This window comes from Xiphophorus hellerii, chromosome 17, assembly GCF_003331165.1.
Source record: "Xiphophorus hellerii strain 12219 chromosome 17, Xiphophorus_hellerii-4.1, whole genome shotgun sequence".
NCBI lineage: Eukaryota > Metazoa > Chordata > Actinopteri > Cyprinodontiformes > Poeciliidae > Xiphophorus > Xiphophorus hellerii.
In genome coordinates, this window is record NC_045688.1 from 15875834 (window position 1) to 15890027 (window position 14194).

The window sequence follows — 14194 nt, forward strand, 5'->3', positions numbered from 1 at the left end:
CAATGGAGTGAGGAATTTTCTTGGAATACTGATATATGTATGGCAATAAGAATCACAATTTCAAAGGAATATTTCAAACACCTTATTCAATCCATGTAAAAAAACAAAAAAACAAAACAATATAATTTTGAATACCAAAGGGCATCCCACTGGTTAAGAGTTTGCCCTAGACCAGTGGTCAAGGGCCAAAGTCCTGAAACTTTTTTTCTTAAGTTTTGTTTTTGGCTCAGGCAGTCTTTGAGAGTGGTTAGACAGGAGAGTAGGTAATGAAAGTGGGGGAAGACATGTGGCAAAGGTCATCAGGCCTGGACTCAAACTTGTGACGTCTGCTTCAAGGAATAAGTTCTCTATACGTGGGTTGCGCTTTGCCAACAGCAAAAGCACAACCTGCAACTTTTAGATGTGTCCCTTGTCCTACACACTTGTTAAATGGTGAAACTGCTGCACCATCATACAGTCCAGCACTACATTAGCTAATGAGCTGATGTTGGAGCCAGATGTGCTGAAGTAGAGAGACATCCAAAGTTGCAGGATACCGACTCTTGACGACTATCCTAGACCTTGGTAACTGTCAGCTTCTGGTGAAAATAATAGTGTAGTGTCACATGGATGACAAAAATAACAATTTAACAGTATTCATATCATAAAAAATACTTTAATTTTACATTTATGAGTGACTCGGCATCCTCAGTGACACAGTCTAAGCAAAAACAAGAAATTACATCTGTCCAAAACTGTCAAAATAAAGAAATTAAGACAAGAAAGGAAGAAACATTTATGTACATCATCTCTAACACTTTGCATCCTGAAATCTGGGAAGAATTTAAACCCTTCCAGTCCTCTTTTGGTACGCCCTGACTGTCCAACAATTACCAGTCATATAGTACATGTTTATACGATGGGACTTGGTGAGGTGTTAGCCTTTGTCTTTAGTTTTTCTCTTCTTTTTGTCTGTGGTGCTGCTGGTGGGCGGAGGAGGGATCACAGGTGGAGCTCCCAGTTTTTTCGTTTTGGCCTTCTTCACTTTCTCCTTGATGGCTGCAATGTCCAGTTTTCCTTCTGTAGGAGCTGAACACAAACATTCAGGTGGTTAATCAGGACTTTACAGTCACCTTACAGAGATAAGTCCTCTGATCTCAGCTACCTTTAGCCGTCTTCGTCATTAACGGTTTCTCTTTGGGAGGAATGAAAGCTTTGTTCCGCTCTTCTTGCTTCTTGGTCAGCGCCTCTGCTTGTTTGACCTGAAAAAAGAACAAACACTATTGTTACATTTCTTCAGGGTGATGCAACTTTACTTCATATGTTTCACGGGGTTTTTTTTTAGCAAAGATTTAAGGAAGTCTCTTTCACATGAAAGAAGTGGCTACATTTAAGCAACAGAAAAAAAAAAATGCTTACCTTAATTTCCCCCATCTTCTTCCTCCTTTTCACACTTTCACGCAAAAAGAATTCACCCGAGGCAAGCTCCTGATCAACCTGTGATGGAATCCAAACAATTAAAGTTACAGATTTATCTCAATGTGAGATAAATTATGAAGACAGACATCAGGTCAGTTAGATAATGAGACAAACACACTTAGGAGTGTAGTACAAGGTAGTTGCACAAATTCCTTTTTTCACATGCCAACGCCACCTGACCTTGCTCTCTGGCTGTGGAGGAGGGAACGGGGTGTACTCCTTCTTCACGCTCTTCTTCTTGGGTTCCTTGCGCTTGGAGAGGTTCTTGTGGCGGAACTTGGGCAGGAAGCGTTCCCAGTTCTGCGTCCGCAGGTCTGGGTCTTTAGAAAGCTCCTGTTTGATCATCAACGTCTGACGGTTCAGGCAGCAAGAAAGAGAAAATTAGAGCAAATTGACTGATGGAACAACAGAACAGTAAAAGCTACGGCATGGATAATTAATGGTGTGCACATTTAATGACCAATGATAATGGCATTTTCTACAATTGTTAATATTTCCAAAACATAATTTTTTTTATGCCCTCAGCTCCAGGTTGAGCCAGCCATGGCATTCAAACCCAGAGGGATTTTGTTTCCGTCAGGAAATCAAGAACAAGGATGGAGAAACTCTTCATTGGACATGAATGTCTTTGATCTTTAGGCCTGAAATAGGAAGCTGAGTCTGAGAGCAGCTAACATACCTTGATGTTGTAGATGGGGTGGATGTTCTTCAAGGTGTCCATTACCACTTTGCGTACCTGTAGAATAAAATAATTATTCTTCACTCTGCGGTGCTTTCATTACTTACTTAGAACCATAAAATATAAACTTTGCAGTGAATCAATTTCTGTTTGTTTGAGTGTGCCTTTTAGCAATAAATCTAATACTGCTGGAAATCCTGTTTATTTTCCTATATAGGGGCAGTATTATGTAAAATAGACTTTTTTGAGCTTGTGATGACTTCCTGAAGGTAGAGTTTCAGAAAGAGGAGTTTTAAAGAGACAGTGGCCCAATTTCTTTTAAGTCATATGTAACATTTGTAACTTTTTTTAACATCTGGAGTTCAGAGTTACTTGATTGTTCTTTATACTAAGTGATACTATCTGGACGGAAAATACATAATACTGCCCCTTTAAGTTGTCAATCTCAGCCTCCGTTAACAGCAGAAATGTATCAGAATCAAAGGTTTGATGTATAAAACTCTTATTTTTGTTGGATTTAAACAACATACTGCAGATCAAGTCACCCTCGGCTAAGCCCTCTTACAGCAGGCCGCTGTGGCACGCTTACCTCTTTTAGGCCATTAAAGGGCCCTAGTGCTGACACAGTGTTGCCCTGCACCATCACATAGCAGTTGGTTAACAACTCTAACGCCTAGAAAGCAAAAGAAAACAAAAATGCATCATGAAAAAGATTATTTAATAATTTAATATTTAAAAAATAGGTTAAAGAATAACTTTTACATAGTAATACAATTATAACTGGTAAGCTGAATTGCAGAGGGGAAGAGAAATTATGTGGCTAAAACACTCTGCTGCCACCTGGTGGCACTTTACTAATAATTCACTTCCACTGATGAATATATGCGTGTTAAAGATGTAGAATATGTATGTCGAGACAATATTTACACAAGTTGAACTTCTTATGCTGAATGAGCTCTGATGCAACAAGCTAAATTACTTTAAGGTTTTACCTTTAAGGTGGAGCCCTTGGGGCCAATCAGCCGCTGCCTCCGCTTTACAAACCGCTCTCTGTTCCTCACCATAGTGCCGATTTTTATGATGTCACAGGCCACATCATCTTGTAATATGCGGACAGCCTGGAAACAAGCAGGATGACGGTGGAAGGCAATAATCAGAGTTTTCTGAGGGTGGTACAGGTTAGGGACTGTGTGAACCAGGTAGGTCGTGATAAACAGAGCAGAGGCCTTTACCTGCTCAAAAGGAACGCTCCTCGCCAGCAGCTTAATGAGGTCTCTGGCTTTCACAATGGCGTACGGATCGAATGTCTTCTTGGTGGTGCTGACGGTGACACTTCCCTCGATCAAGTCTAGAGAGGCTTTGATGTGCTGAAAGAAACAAGATTTAGAAACATTCGAACTGCTGCTGGGAGTGGGCTGAAAACCTGGGCCCTGAAGCAATACAGATACGACTAATGAACAGGCATCTGATGAAACCTGTAAGTCTTGAGCTTATTTTTATAATTTATTAAAAATAAGATTGTCCCATTTCCAGTCTCTGATCTCAGCCAGAACAACATTTAATTTCAATCTGGAGTTTATATTTTTTTTTAATTGACTCTTTGTAGGAAAAGACAGAAGCACTATTAGGTATGTGGTCACCATGTTGTTTTTGGCAATACAGTGCAAAAATAAAAACTTCGCACATAATTATTTGGTGCAAGATCTTTCTTTAATCATCTTGGAATTTACATTTTTCACTGAATATCCAATAAAAGCTCTGAACAATGTAAACAGAGTGTAGAATCAGTGGGATGACTGTGTGCACATACCAAGTCTCCCAGAGCCTTCTCCACCAGCGGCCAGCACTCTTTCAAGTAAGCTTCCCTGTATTTGGGGAACAGCGTGGCGAAGCTGCTCTCCTCCAGCAGCCCGCGGGGGTTGTCCTCTCTGGTGAACGCCGGCTCCTTCCACCCATCAGGAACAGTCAGGAGTTCAGATTCATCCACTGCGAGGCACACAAGAAATCGCATTCAGTGAGAGTGTGCCACTGCTAAAGGACTGTACGATTTTTAAGGCTTGTTGATACAAATGGCACATCAGCCAATCACAACAACTCAACGCGTTTAGGCATCTAAACACCTTGTCAAAGGTTCACCTGATAAAGTTACGAGTGTAGACGGAGTCCGTTATATTTAAATCTTGTCAGAGGATCTGTAACAGACTTCTGTATATTTTTTAATCAATTTCATTGTCGCGTTGCTAACTTTATGATCCAATATGTAACAAGTTAACACAGTGGGCAGTCATTTTGTAAACCGACTGGAGTGGATTACAGCGTGCATCACGAAAGGTAATGAATACGTCAACAAATTTGGAATAAACATGTCCGCCATAAACTATTGTTTTGCTCCCTGCACCAGCAGCTGACGGTTCGGAACTCTGTAGGATCCAGAACCTACCTGGAACTTTGGTCTTTTTAGGGCTTTTAGCTGTTTGGGCTCCACTCGTGCCGTCTTTAGCGGTGGAGGCCGCCATTGCTGAGAAACGGAGGAAGTGACGCAAATCTTCGCTTCTTCCTGTAGACGTTTACAGGAAGGACTGTTTATATTCATATTTCTAAATATGAAACGGAGTTTTAGGTAACTTGACTGCCTTTTTTTTAAATAAAAAACAAAACAAACTGCATTGTTATGTAAAATTAAAAAGACTTAGTTGTATTGATATATATATATATATATATATATATATATATATATATATAAAAAATTTTAAAAATTAGTTTTTTTTTAACTGCGTTTTTGTTTAATAATTGAAAAGTGATTGTTAGCTTCTATTTTCTTCATCAGCATTGCCGCACCACTCACTATAGTAGCAAATGTCTTTTTTTTAAACAACTATGCGAACATACAGTATCAACATGAAAACATAAAACAAAAATTAGAGTAAAGCGAATTATCTTCACAAGGAGGTTATGATTTTTACTTCAGTTTCAGAGTAAAGACCCCAGAGCAGAAATTAAGACATTTAAAAGCAATTCAATTTCAAATAAACATTTTGCTGACTTTTGTCTCTTATGTATTGATCTGATTTTTATTTTTTATTTTTTTTTTTTACCTTTTATGAATTCTTACACTTTACTCCACTTTGTAAACTTTGGAGGTTTTTCCTTGACCTCCAAAGTTTACAGTGCGACAAGTATTTGAAAAATAAAAGACCTTTAAAATCACTCCTGTGTATTTATCCAATATTTTAAACTTCAATAATTAACCAGCATGGAAAAGCATCAGGATATTTGGGTAGACTGCAGCAATCAAAATTTGGCATTTTCTATTAACTATGTTTTGTTTCTGTAACCCGCCTGTCCCCTCAAACAGCTTTCAGATAACAGTTAAAGGCTTTGATCTGCGGGGGAGCAGTTTCCATGGTCACACCAACACAAAAAGGTCTGGGAGGTGATTTCAAGCTGTTTATTGAAGCCGTAGCTTCTCATAGTACATCATTACTGCCTTAATAGCAGTCAGTGAGAGCACAGAGATTCCTAAAAAGCTTATTGATGCAGCAATGATAACCATGCTCATGTGCTCTGCCCCTGAAAGAGAGAGAAACAAGTTTACCCAAAACACAGAACATTAGGAACATTTATTGTAAGTATGACACATTTGCATTAAAATGTGTCCATTTGAATGCAACAAAAAAACCCTACAAATTACATCAGGTGAATGAATTGTGTCATAATTCATTATGCTAGTCTGAGGCGGTAGACTCACAGTCGGACGGATGGCTGGACTTCACCCTCATGCTGACCGTCAGCGGTCCAGCAGACACAACAGCAGCTTGTTTCTCCCGTCTGTCCGTCTGACCCGCCGACCTTTTTGGGCGCTGCTGGATGCTGCAGTTCTGCATTTAAATAAGGGTCAGCTGGTTTCTTTTAAATCAAGGCCACAACACATAAAAAAATTTAAGTTTGTAAATCTTCTCCAGTTTCGCAGAAATAAAAGAAAAAGATTCCTTGAATGATCGGAAGACTTAAAAGATATTAACAGACGTTTGCTATACAGCATTAGAATTATCATTTCGTCATAAACTGATTTTAAAACCAACTAAAATAAAAACTAGTTTGGTTTTAATATGATTATCCTTAACAAAAAGTCGTCAGTTTGATATCTTCAGGATCAAATATTCAAATATTTGGCTTGAATAAATATCCAGGAAGTTGTGGCTTGCATATAGATACGGGCCAATTCCCAGTATGAACGTATGGCAAGATTTTAAATAACTGTGCTTTCAAAGCTGCGGACATGTTTGGACATACTGCTCTTACAGCTTATCCTCGTCATGATGCTAAAGAATATGTTGCAAACTGACCACATATTACACCAGTTGTGTTTTGGTACTGGGGTTTGCATTCCAAAGCTCAGAGTCAGAGGTCAAATGTTTGATTTTATCACCACCAAGGTTTTAATGCAAGTATAAGTAAAACCCAGGATGTGGACAGATTAACATGGAGTTGAATGCGCCTTACAGTTGATCATAGTTCAAAAGGAGAGTGCATTTTATTTTATATGAACCAGGCCAAAGCGCTATGCTCAGTGGATCTGATGCAATTATCTGCACAGTCTTACCCGAGTGCAGTCTTCCTTATGCCCACATACGTTGGTCAGGCAGTGGAAGTAGAGCGGTAAGCCTTTGGGCATGTGGAACATCTGGATGGAAAACCTGCTCCTCTGTGCGAGGCCGTTAGCAGAGAGCCACTGGAACGTGTTGTCAGTGGGACAGCTGAAGGGAAGCAGTGGAACGAACAGTCTCCTTAAAATCTACAGTAAGTACATATAAAAAAAAACCCACACTAGACACGAGGTAACCTTAAATAAAACTTATAGTGCCTCGCAAAAGTATTTATACCAATTTGTGTTTGCAATGTAAAACTGTTCAAATTTAAAAGTATTTTGTTGGATTTCTTTTTCAATAATTTATGTAATGGGACCAAGACAAATTAGTGCACAACAGAGATGCATGAGGATGATGAATGATCACATTTTTAAGTGGGGCATGCTTTTGTCTCCTAAATAAATTCTGGTGGAACCAACTGTGTAGATTGCAATCTCACTGTATAATCAAGCTGTTCTGGGAAGGAGTCAAAGTGTTAGTTAGATAAACAGCAAGCAGGCCAGGGCGAAAGTTGTGGAGAAATTTAAAGTATGATTAGCTAATAAAAGGTAATTCAAAACTTAACATCTTACAGAGAACTGTTTACCATCTGAAGATGGAAAAGCACATGTGAACCTTCAAGGGAAGGCTTTACACCTCATGTGTCAGGCTGGGAAAAGAGAAAATTAATCGGAGGCAGCAAAGAGGAAAACCAACACTGAATGTTTTGGGGTACAAACAGAGCTCTGTGTCAGTTTCCAAATAAAAAAACAGAAGAAGAAGAAAGAAAAGAAAAACATACCCATCTTCAAGAAAGACAGCCTGGACTGCGTCTTGTGGGTCGGTGCTCTCGGTGGCCCAGCAGGACTCCACCTGCAGCAGCACATCCGAGGCAAACGAGCGGTTGGTCTGCAGAGCCACCTGGAAGTACAAGGTGTCCTCATGTCCCAGCTCTACGGGATCCGTGTAAGCATGGCTGTAAGACTCGTCCTTAAACAAGTACATGGTCAGACCCAGCAGTACCGATGAGTTAAACTTCACCAGGGAGAGTGAGGACAGCCTGAAACCAAACAAACAGCACACCCAAACTCATTTATTCCAACTTATTCGATCTTACAAAATTAGGAGAACACTAGGATGTGGTCCTCACCATTCCATGTTGGCAACGACTTGAGCATTTCGGACATAGTGTCGAGGGTAGATGCACTTCCAGACAACCTTGAGATCTCGCCGGCTGATTGTATGCTCTTTACTCAAACTGATGCTCAGAGTATTTTGGAGCACGACGTGGGTTTTATTCCCCTGGATACACACACGCACACACACTTCTATGCAAACCATTTAAAAACATCCCCCAAAAAGCAGCATTTGCAGGTTAATGTACACACTTTCCATCATTGAACAATTAAAATAAAATACATTTGAAAACAAATGCAGTGGCTACAGCAGCATTTTCTTCCGAAATGCAAGTTAGTTTGACCTTTTTCTCCATTCCACACCCTGGTGGATGCCGTGAGGTGTTGAAGTAGTACACAACCTCCGTCTCATTCACTGGACACTGGCCGTCGTTCAGTTTCACCTCCAGCTTTCCCCCAAACAGAGAGGTCAGGTAGGCTTTTGCTATTCCACCCATCATAACTCTCTCCAGACACTGGCTGAAAAGTCCTCTATCTGTTTGAGACAAGAGATGCTGCATTTTTTTAGCGGGATTTTGATGTCAGCTTAACAAGAAACTGGTCAGAGCTCTGAACTGCACAGTCTAATATATTCAGCAGTTTGCAGTGTTCAGCGCATTGTGCAGACCGACAGGCAAGTCAAAGGTTTTCCACCGGTGAATAATCTTTATTGCAACACCATGGACTTAACATTGCATGGGAACAGTTTTTTAAACCTTCCTGGATTGATGAATAGCAACAATTGCTCCTCTGTTGAAACCTGTTTAACCCAGAACTGCAAAGTACCAAAAATCCTGTGTGATCTTTTTATCAGGACTTTAAACTATCCAATATCAATAACTGTCATGAGTCCCTTTAAATATCAGTGAAGAGTTGGACCCATTTCAAATGAAAAGGAAAGTGTTTAGAAAAACATCAGGAGTGCCGCTTTGTACCTTTGCAGACTGGATGTGAAGCTGCAGGCAGATGTAGAAAAGAGCCGACGTCATAGTAACCGTCCTGGCAGACGCACCTGTATGAGCCCAGAGTGTTGATGCACACAGAATTACGGGGACAGAAAGGCTGCATGGACGCACACAAGTTTGAACCTGAAAGTACAAAGCAAGTCTCAAAAATTGGTTTGACTGAGAACATCTTATACGCGAGACCAAGATAAGCACTACGACATCACTTACCATCCCAGTAAATGACTCCGTTCTCTACACTGATGTCAGACATGTTGAGAGAGCCAATGTGTCTGAGCTGGTCGTCAACTGGTAAGTCGACGTTTTTTGAGGCATCAAAGGACCTAAAAAGAACTGCTGTCCTTGCTGGCTCATCTGCAGGTCCCAGAAAATCCAGCTCAATTCGGGCTGGCCGCTCATAGTCCTTCAACAGTTCCTCCAGCTTCAAGGACACACACACACAATCCTTCAATTACGGCAGAACCATTTCAGTTTGTTGCACATGTATGAAAAATGCTGCTTAAATTAAATTGATCATGTGTCTTGGATACAATGATTTATAAACTATAAAGTTCCTTGCCAATGTATTCAGAACCTGTAAGCTTTTATTTTAGCATATACAGATAGATGTTGCACTTTTCAGATTTTAGTTTGTAAAAGAAAGATTTAAAAACTACATTTCATTTGGTTTCCACTTCATAAAGTTGTACTAATTTGTGTTGGTCTATCAAATAAAATCTTGGTAAAATACACTGACGCTTAATTTTGTGCAGTTCAGAAACACGATAAAGTTCAAGAGGTATGAATAATTTACAATCAATACTATCAAAACCTTTACCCAAAAGTTATTTGTAAGTCTATTGGTTGTGAAACATGTAAATGTCTGACAAGGCATCACCTCAACAACATATTTGACTATAGTAAATTTAACTAAAACACACAAACCTTTTTTGTATATATTCTAAGTTACACATTTGTCTCACCTTAGTCTTTAAAATCTGATCCAGCTTGGCTCTAGATTCTGACGGGTCATTCTGTTGATCATCAGGCAGAGACCAGGGAACGACCATCTTAAGACCAATGTTGTTGAAATCAATCTGCAGCTCTACACAGGGCCCAAAGTAGAAAGTTAGCTTTTGTTTCTAAACACAAAGTCTACCTTGACAGGGCTGATGACACCTACGACTGACCATTGTTGTGAGGGGATTCAATGGCCCTGACATCAATCTCGAAAGTTGAATTGACTCCTTCAAAACCCAAACGGGACGGTTCAGACTCCCACAGGCCGTTGCACTCCTCCCATATGTCCAGGATGTAGGCTTTTCCTGCCTCCAGGCCTGGAAGAGGCAACTTGTTGTTGAACACACGGCTGCTCTCGATGACGGAGCTGTTCTCCAGGGAGAGCTCGTACATGTAGGCCACCGCCTGCTGATTAGGGAGGCTAGGTGTCCACACAACTGTGGAATCACTGGCCCGAAACCTGAGCTCGGACACACCGCCAGGTCCTGGACAGACAGATTATTTACCATTTGCAACAAACATAAATAACAAAAACGCAAAAAGTGAGTTGCGCCACCTGAATACAGAGGGTGGGAATACAACAGAATGTCAGATGCTCAGATTTGTGTTACCCGTTTGAGCTGTGATTGTCCTGACACTCATGAGCACGTTGTCACCACACACCGCCGCCACCTCGGCTTGGTACTTCTGGCATGGCAGAAGCCCCACCACGGTGTGCATGGTCAAGAGTGTGGTGCCCTTCAGCGCCCTCTCATGGTAAACTCTGAACATGGAGATGGACGAGGTGTTCTTTACCTCCCAGCTTAGAGTGTAATTGTTGGGCGCAAACGAAGTCTGGTGCAAGAAGTAAATGTTGGAGAAATCTGGCAAGAAGACGGGAACACAGATCAGGTTCTGTGACATCAAAATCATAACTTTTATGGAGAACTTAATGCTGGTTTTTAAAATGGAAAAACTCAGCATTTCCCTAGAAAGTAAGAGCTTGGTGACAGTTGTGAGTTGATGTATAAAACAACCCTAAACACACTGCCAAAGCTATAATGGTAAGGTTTAGGTCAAAGTATATCAATATACATAGCCCGGTTAAAGTTCAGACTTACCAGAGTTTCCTTTATTCAGGACCATTCTGCTGTAGCGGGACTCCAACCCCAACTGGCAAACAGTCTGCAGGCCAAACTTCAGCCTGACACAGGGTTGCAGGTCGGACAGCGTGAACGTGAAGCTGTCGTCGGTCATCCACAACTCTGCCTCCTCTGTGACATGGTCCGTACCGTTAAGGTAGAAGATCGTGAGGAGGAAGACAGAGTACTTCAGGTTTGCAGGGCAGTCCCACGCCAAGGATATACGGCTGCTGCTCCACGACGTCACTTCGAAATACTTTGGAACATCGGGGTCTAGTGGAGGCGGGGAAAATTTAATGAAACTGAAATTCCTCAACTTGCATATTAAAATACTGTCCTTTTCAACCGTAAGGTCTACATGTTCATACCTGAAATAGTAGAGAGGCATGTGAAAGAGTAAGTGTCGGCAAGCTCCACACAGACCATGTAGCGAGTGCAGGAGTCCAAGGCGGTGAAGCGGTAGTGGTCCAGGGTGGTGTTGTCCTCAAAGAAGGGGTTGTAGGATCCCATTTCAGTGTGGTAAAGGGTCACTGTGTGAGAGGAGACATCTTCTGGACTGTTCACCAACCAGGACACCAGTAACATGAAGGGACTCCTGGACTCCAGTTTGATGGGGAAGCGTAACGTATGACCTCAGAGGAGAGAAAATGTTCATTCAAGTGGTTGGCATGCAGCGGTCACATCTGAACGTTTCCGCCCCAAAAGCGTTCTTTAGGGACTGTAGTTGTAACATGACGAAATGTGGAAAACTTCAAGAGGTATTAATATTTGTGAACCTATTTTATAAGCTTGACTTTCAAGTCATCAGCCTCAAAGTGTTAATGAAACGTTCTTCATACCAACAGCGAGGAAGAAGTTCTCGTCCTGGTGGAGGAACGTTGTGCCACTTTCACATGCAAACACCTCAGTGGGTTCGAGCAACTCCAAGAAGCCCTGAAAAACAAATATGCAAGTAGAATTTTGTCCCAGTGAAAGCAGTGTATAACACTTTATCAATGACATCCATCTTTGAACAAAAGTAAGCTTAAATATATGTTAGCAATACCTTGGTCGCATTTGCTGGCTGCTCTAAGGGTTTGTGTTTGCCTGTGATTTTGATCATCTTTGTACCTTAGGGTGAAATTGAGAAGGTTCTTACAGGGTACAAATAATCGATAAAAAAAAATTATTTGGTACTTTGGTTCTTACGTGGGCTGATTGCTAGGGTCCATCTCCGAGTAAAGCCTCCATACTGCAAAGCAACCTTGTTTTCTACAACTGGAGACACCGTCACAGAGGTAACTCGCCCTGCTTTTCTCATGAAGTTCAATGAAGTGCCGTTGAGCCACAAGTTTCCATTTTGCCTGAAAGAACAAAAATACTTTAAAAACCAAGTCTTTATACTTCAGAGCAATAACTGTTTCCCTTAAAATGATTCTGATTTCTTTACATCTCCTATTCTAAATACAAACGTTTAAAATATTTTATAGTTAAATTATTTTTTCAGAAATTTTGGCTAGATGAAGCTTTAACTTTGATTCAGACTAGCAAAACTATCTAGCATCTTAAATCGTAGCTACACAATATGATTATTCAGAAATAGTTTAACTGACAGCTGTAGACAGAGTGGATGAAATGTGCAAAACATTGGCCATTAATTATAAGGAGGGTTTCATTCATTCTGTAAAGCTAAACAAGACGTTTCCCATGGATTTTAGAAAAGAGTACCACTTTAAGCAAACACAGTTTATGCTAAATGTAAATAAATGACCGTTCATCAAAATTGATAAAGCCTAAGTTTTGAGTGATCCCCGTCTCATTTTCAAATAAATTAAGTTCCAGGTTGAATGACAAAAACTCCCAGGAGCATAAATATAGGCATGTAACAGTAGAAAATATGTACTAAATATATCTTAGCAGAAATTCTATGCAACAACTTGTTTTTTTTCTTCTTCTTTTTTTTAATGTTCAGTAGTTTAGTTTAGTTGCGTAAAAAGTTCCAGGTCTACCTCAATCTAAATTTGGAAGGGCTCAACTTCTTCTAAATCAAGCCCCGTTTCGTGACATTTAGGAAACGGAAAAAATGAAAGGAAACCTCCTTGTGACGTTTTCACTGCGGACATTTCAACAGCAGTTAAAGGCAACAGCTGAACTGTCACGAGCCCGACAACGACGCAGTTACATAAAGAAAATTTCCAGACCGGTGAGAGCATTTTTTATTTTATTACAACGTTATGTTGTGTGTTTTTCTTTTATTCGCTACCGAAATTCCGCTCCTCGTTATTTTGTGATATTTTAATTTAGGGAATATAGTTGGGGAGAAAAGCTCGTGACAAAATACTGCATGGGAGCACGAGCGCGCTGGCCGACAGTTACTTTTTTTGCGTCATGAGTATTTCAGCAGCTGGTTTTACTACAGGTACATTTCTGGTGAGAGGAGCTTTTTTTCTTTTTTCTTTTTTTTTACCCATTTAAAGCGTCTTCCGTGTCCAGCCAACAAAGTGAGAATAGCATGTCGTAGCATCTTCCTGTATTTAAATAAATGGAAACATTTACCAAGTTATCGTACACATACCTAAACAGAAAAGAGTAGGTCCATACTTACCAAACGAATGAGGCACTAATATAAAAAATATAAAGGAGTATTCTAACGAGTTCCTGAAAACATTAAAATACATATTAAATAAAATAATTAGGCTACGTTTTGGTTTTTAAACTCGCTCTGAATATGAATTTCCTTACATTTTCCTTCTTTTCCGAGTAGTTACCAAACTGAAAAGCAGGCAACGACAGACAGGCTGTTAATAAGAGGCAGGTGTGCAGAGCTACCTGCTCAGGTTTTCTGACGTCACAAAAAAAAAAAGTTTGATAAAGAAAAGGAAATATAATAACGTTACGGTTCTGTGTATCGCTGTAAATGTCGTTTATAAATACGACAACTTTTAATTTTAGCCTAAGAATGATTTTTTTTTTACTTTGTTTTTTGTTTCCTTTGGGGTGTTTTTGCGGTTTTGTAGAATTATTGGTCATTATTATTGTTTAAATGTCAATAAATGTATTGATTATCTACCAGTCAATACAAAAAAAAACTTCAACCAAAAAAATCTTCATCAATTTTCTATTAAAAAAAGTTTGAAGTCAAAAATTTGCTAGAAAATCTAAAATTTTCAAATTAAGTTCATACATTTTC

At 40.0% G+C, this 14194-nt stretch overlaps 1 protein-coding gene and 1 long non-coding RNA gene across 2 annotated transcripts; both read right to left on the bottom strand.

Moving 5' to 3' along the window:
- Window positions 1–635: 635 nt before the first annotated feature.
- Window positions 636–6021, bottom strand: krr1 (KRR1 small subunit processome component homolog). The gene is made up of 12 exons (XM_032590165.1): window positions 5886–6021; window positions 5591–5707; window positions 4578–4706; window positions 3948–4123; window positions 3370–3504; window positions 3130–3255; window positions 2727–2810; window positions 2138–2194; window positions 1639–1809; window positions 1399–1476; window positions 1145–1241; window positions 636–1068 (listed from the first exon to the last, which is right to left on the bottom strand). Exons 1-12 carry the CDS (start codon window positions 6019–6021, stop codon window positions 917–919), a joined length of 1458 nt encoding a protein of 485 aa, XP_032446056.1. The 3' UTR covers window positions 636–916.
- Window positions 6022–13254: 7233 nt separating this feature from the next.
- On the bottom strand, window positions 13255–14018 carry LOC116736621 (uncharacterized). The gene is made up of 2 exons (XR_004342632.1): window positions 13610–14018; window positions 13255–13532 (listed from the first exon to the last, which is right to left on the bottom strand). It is a non-coding gene; the product is annotated as an uncharacterized LOC116736621 (long non-coding RNA).
- Window positions 14019–14194: the final 176 nt, after the last annotated feature.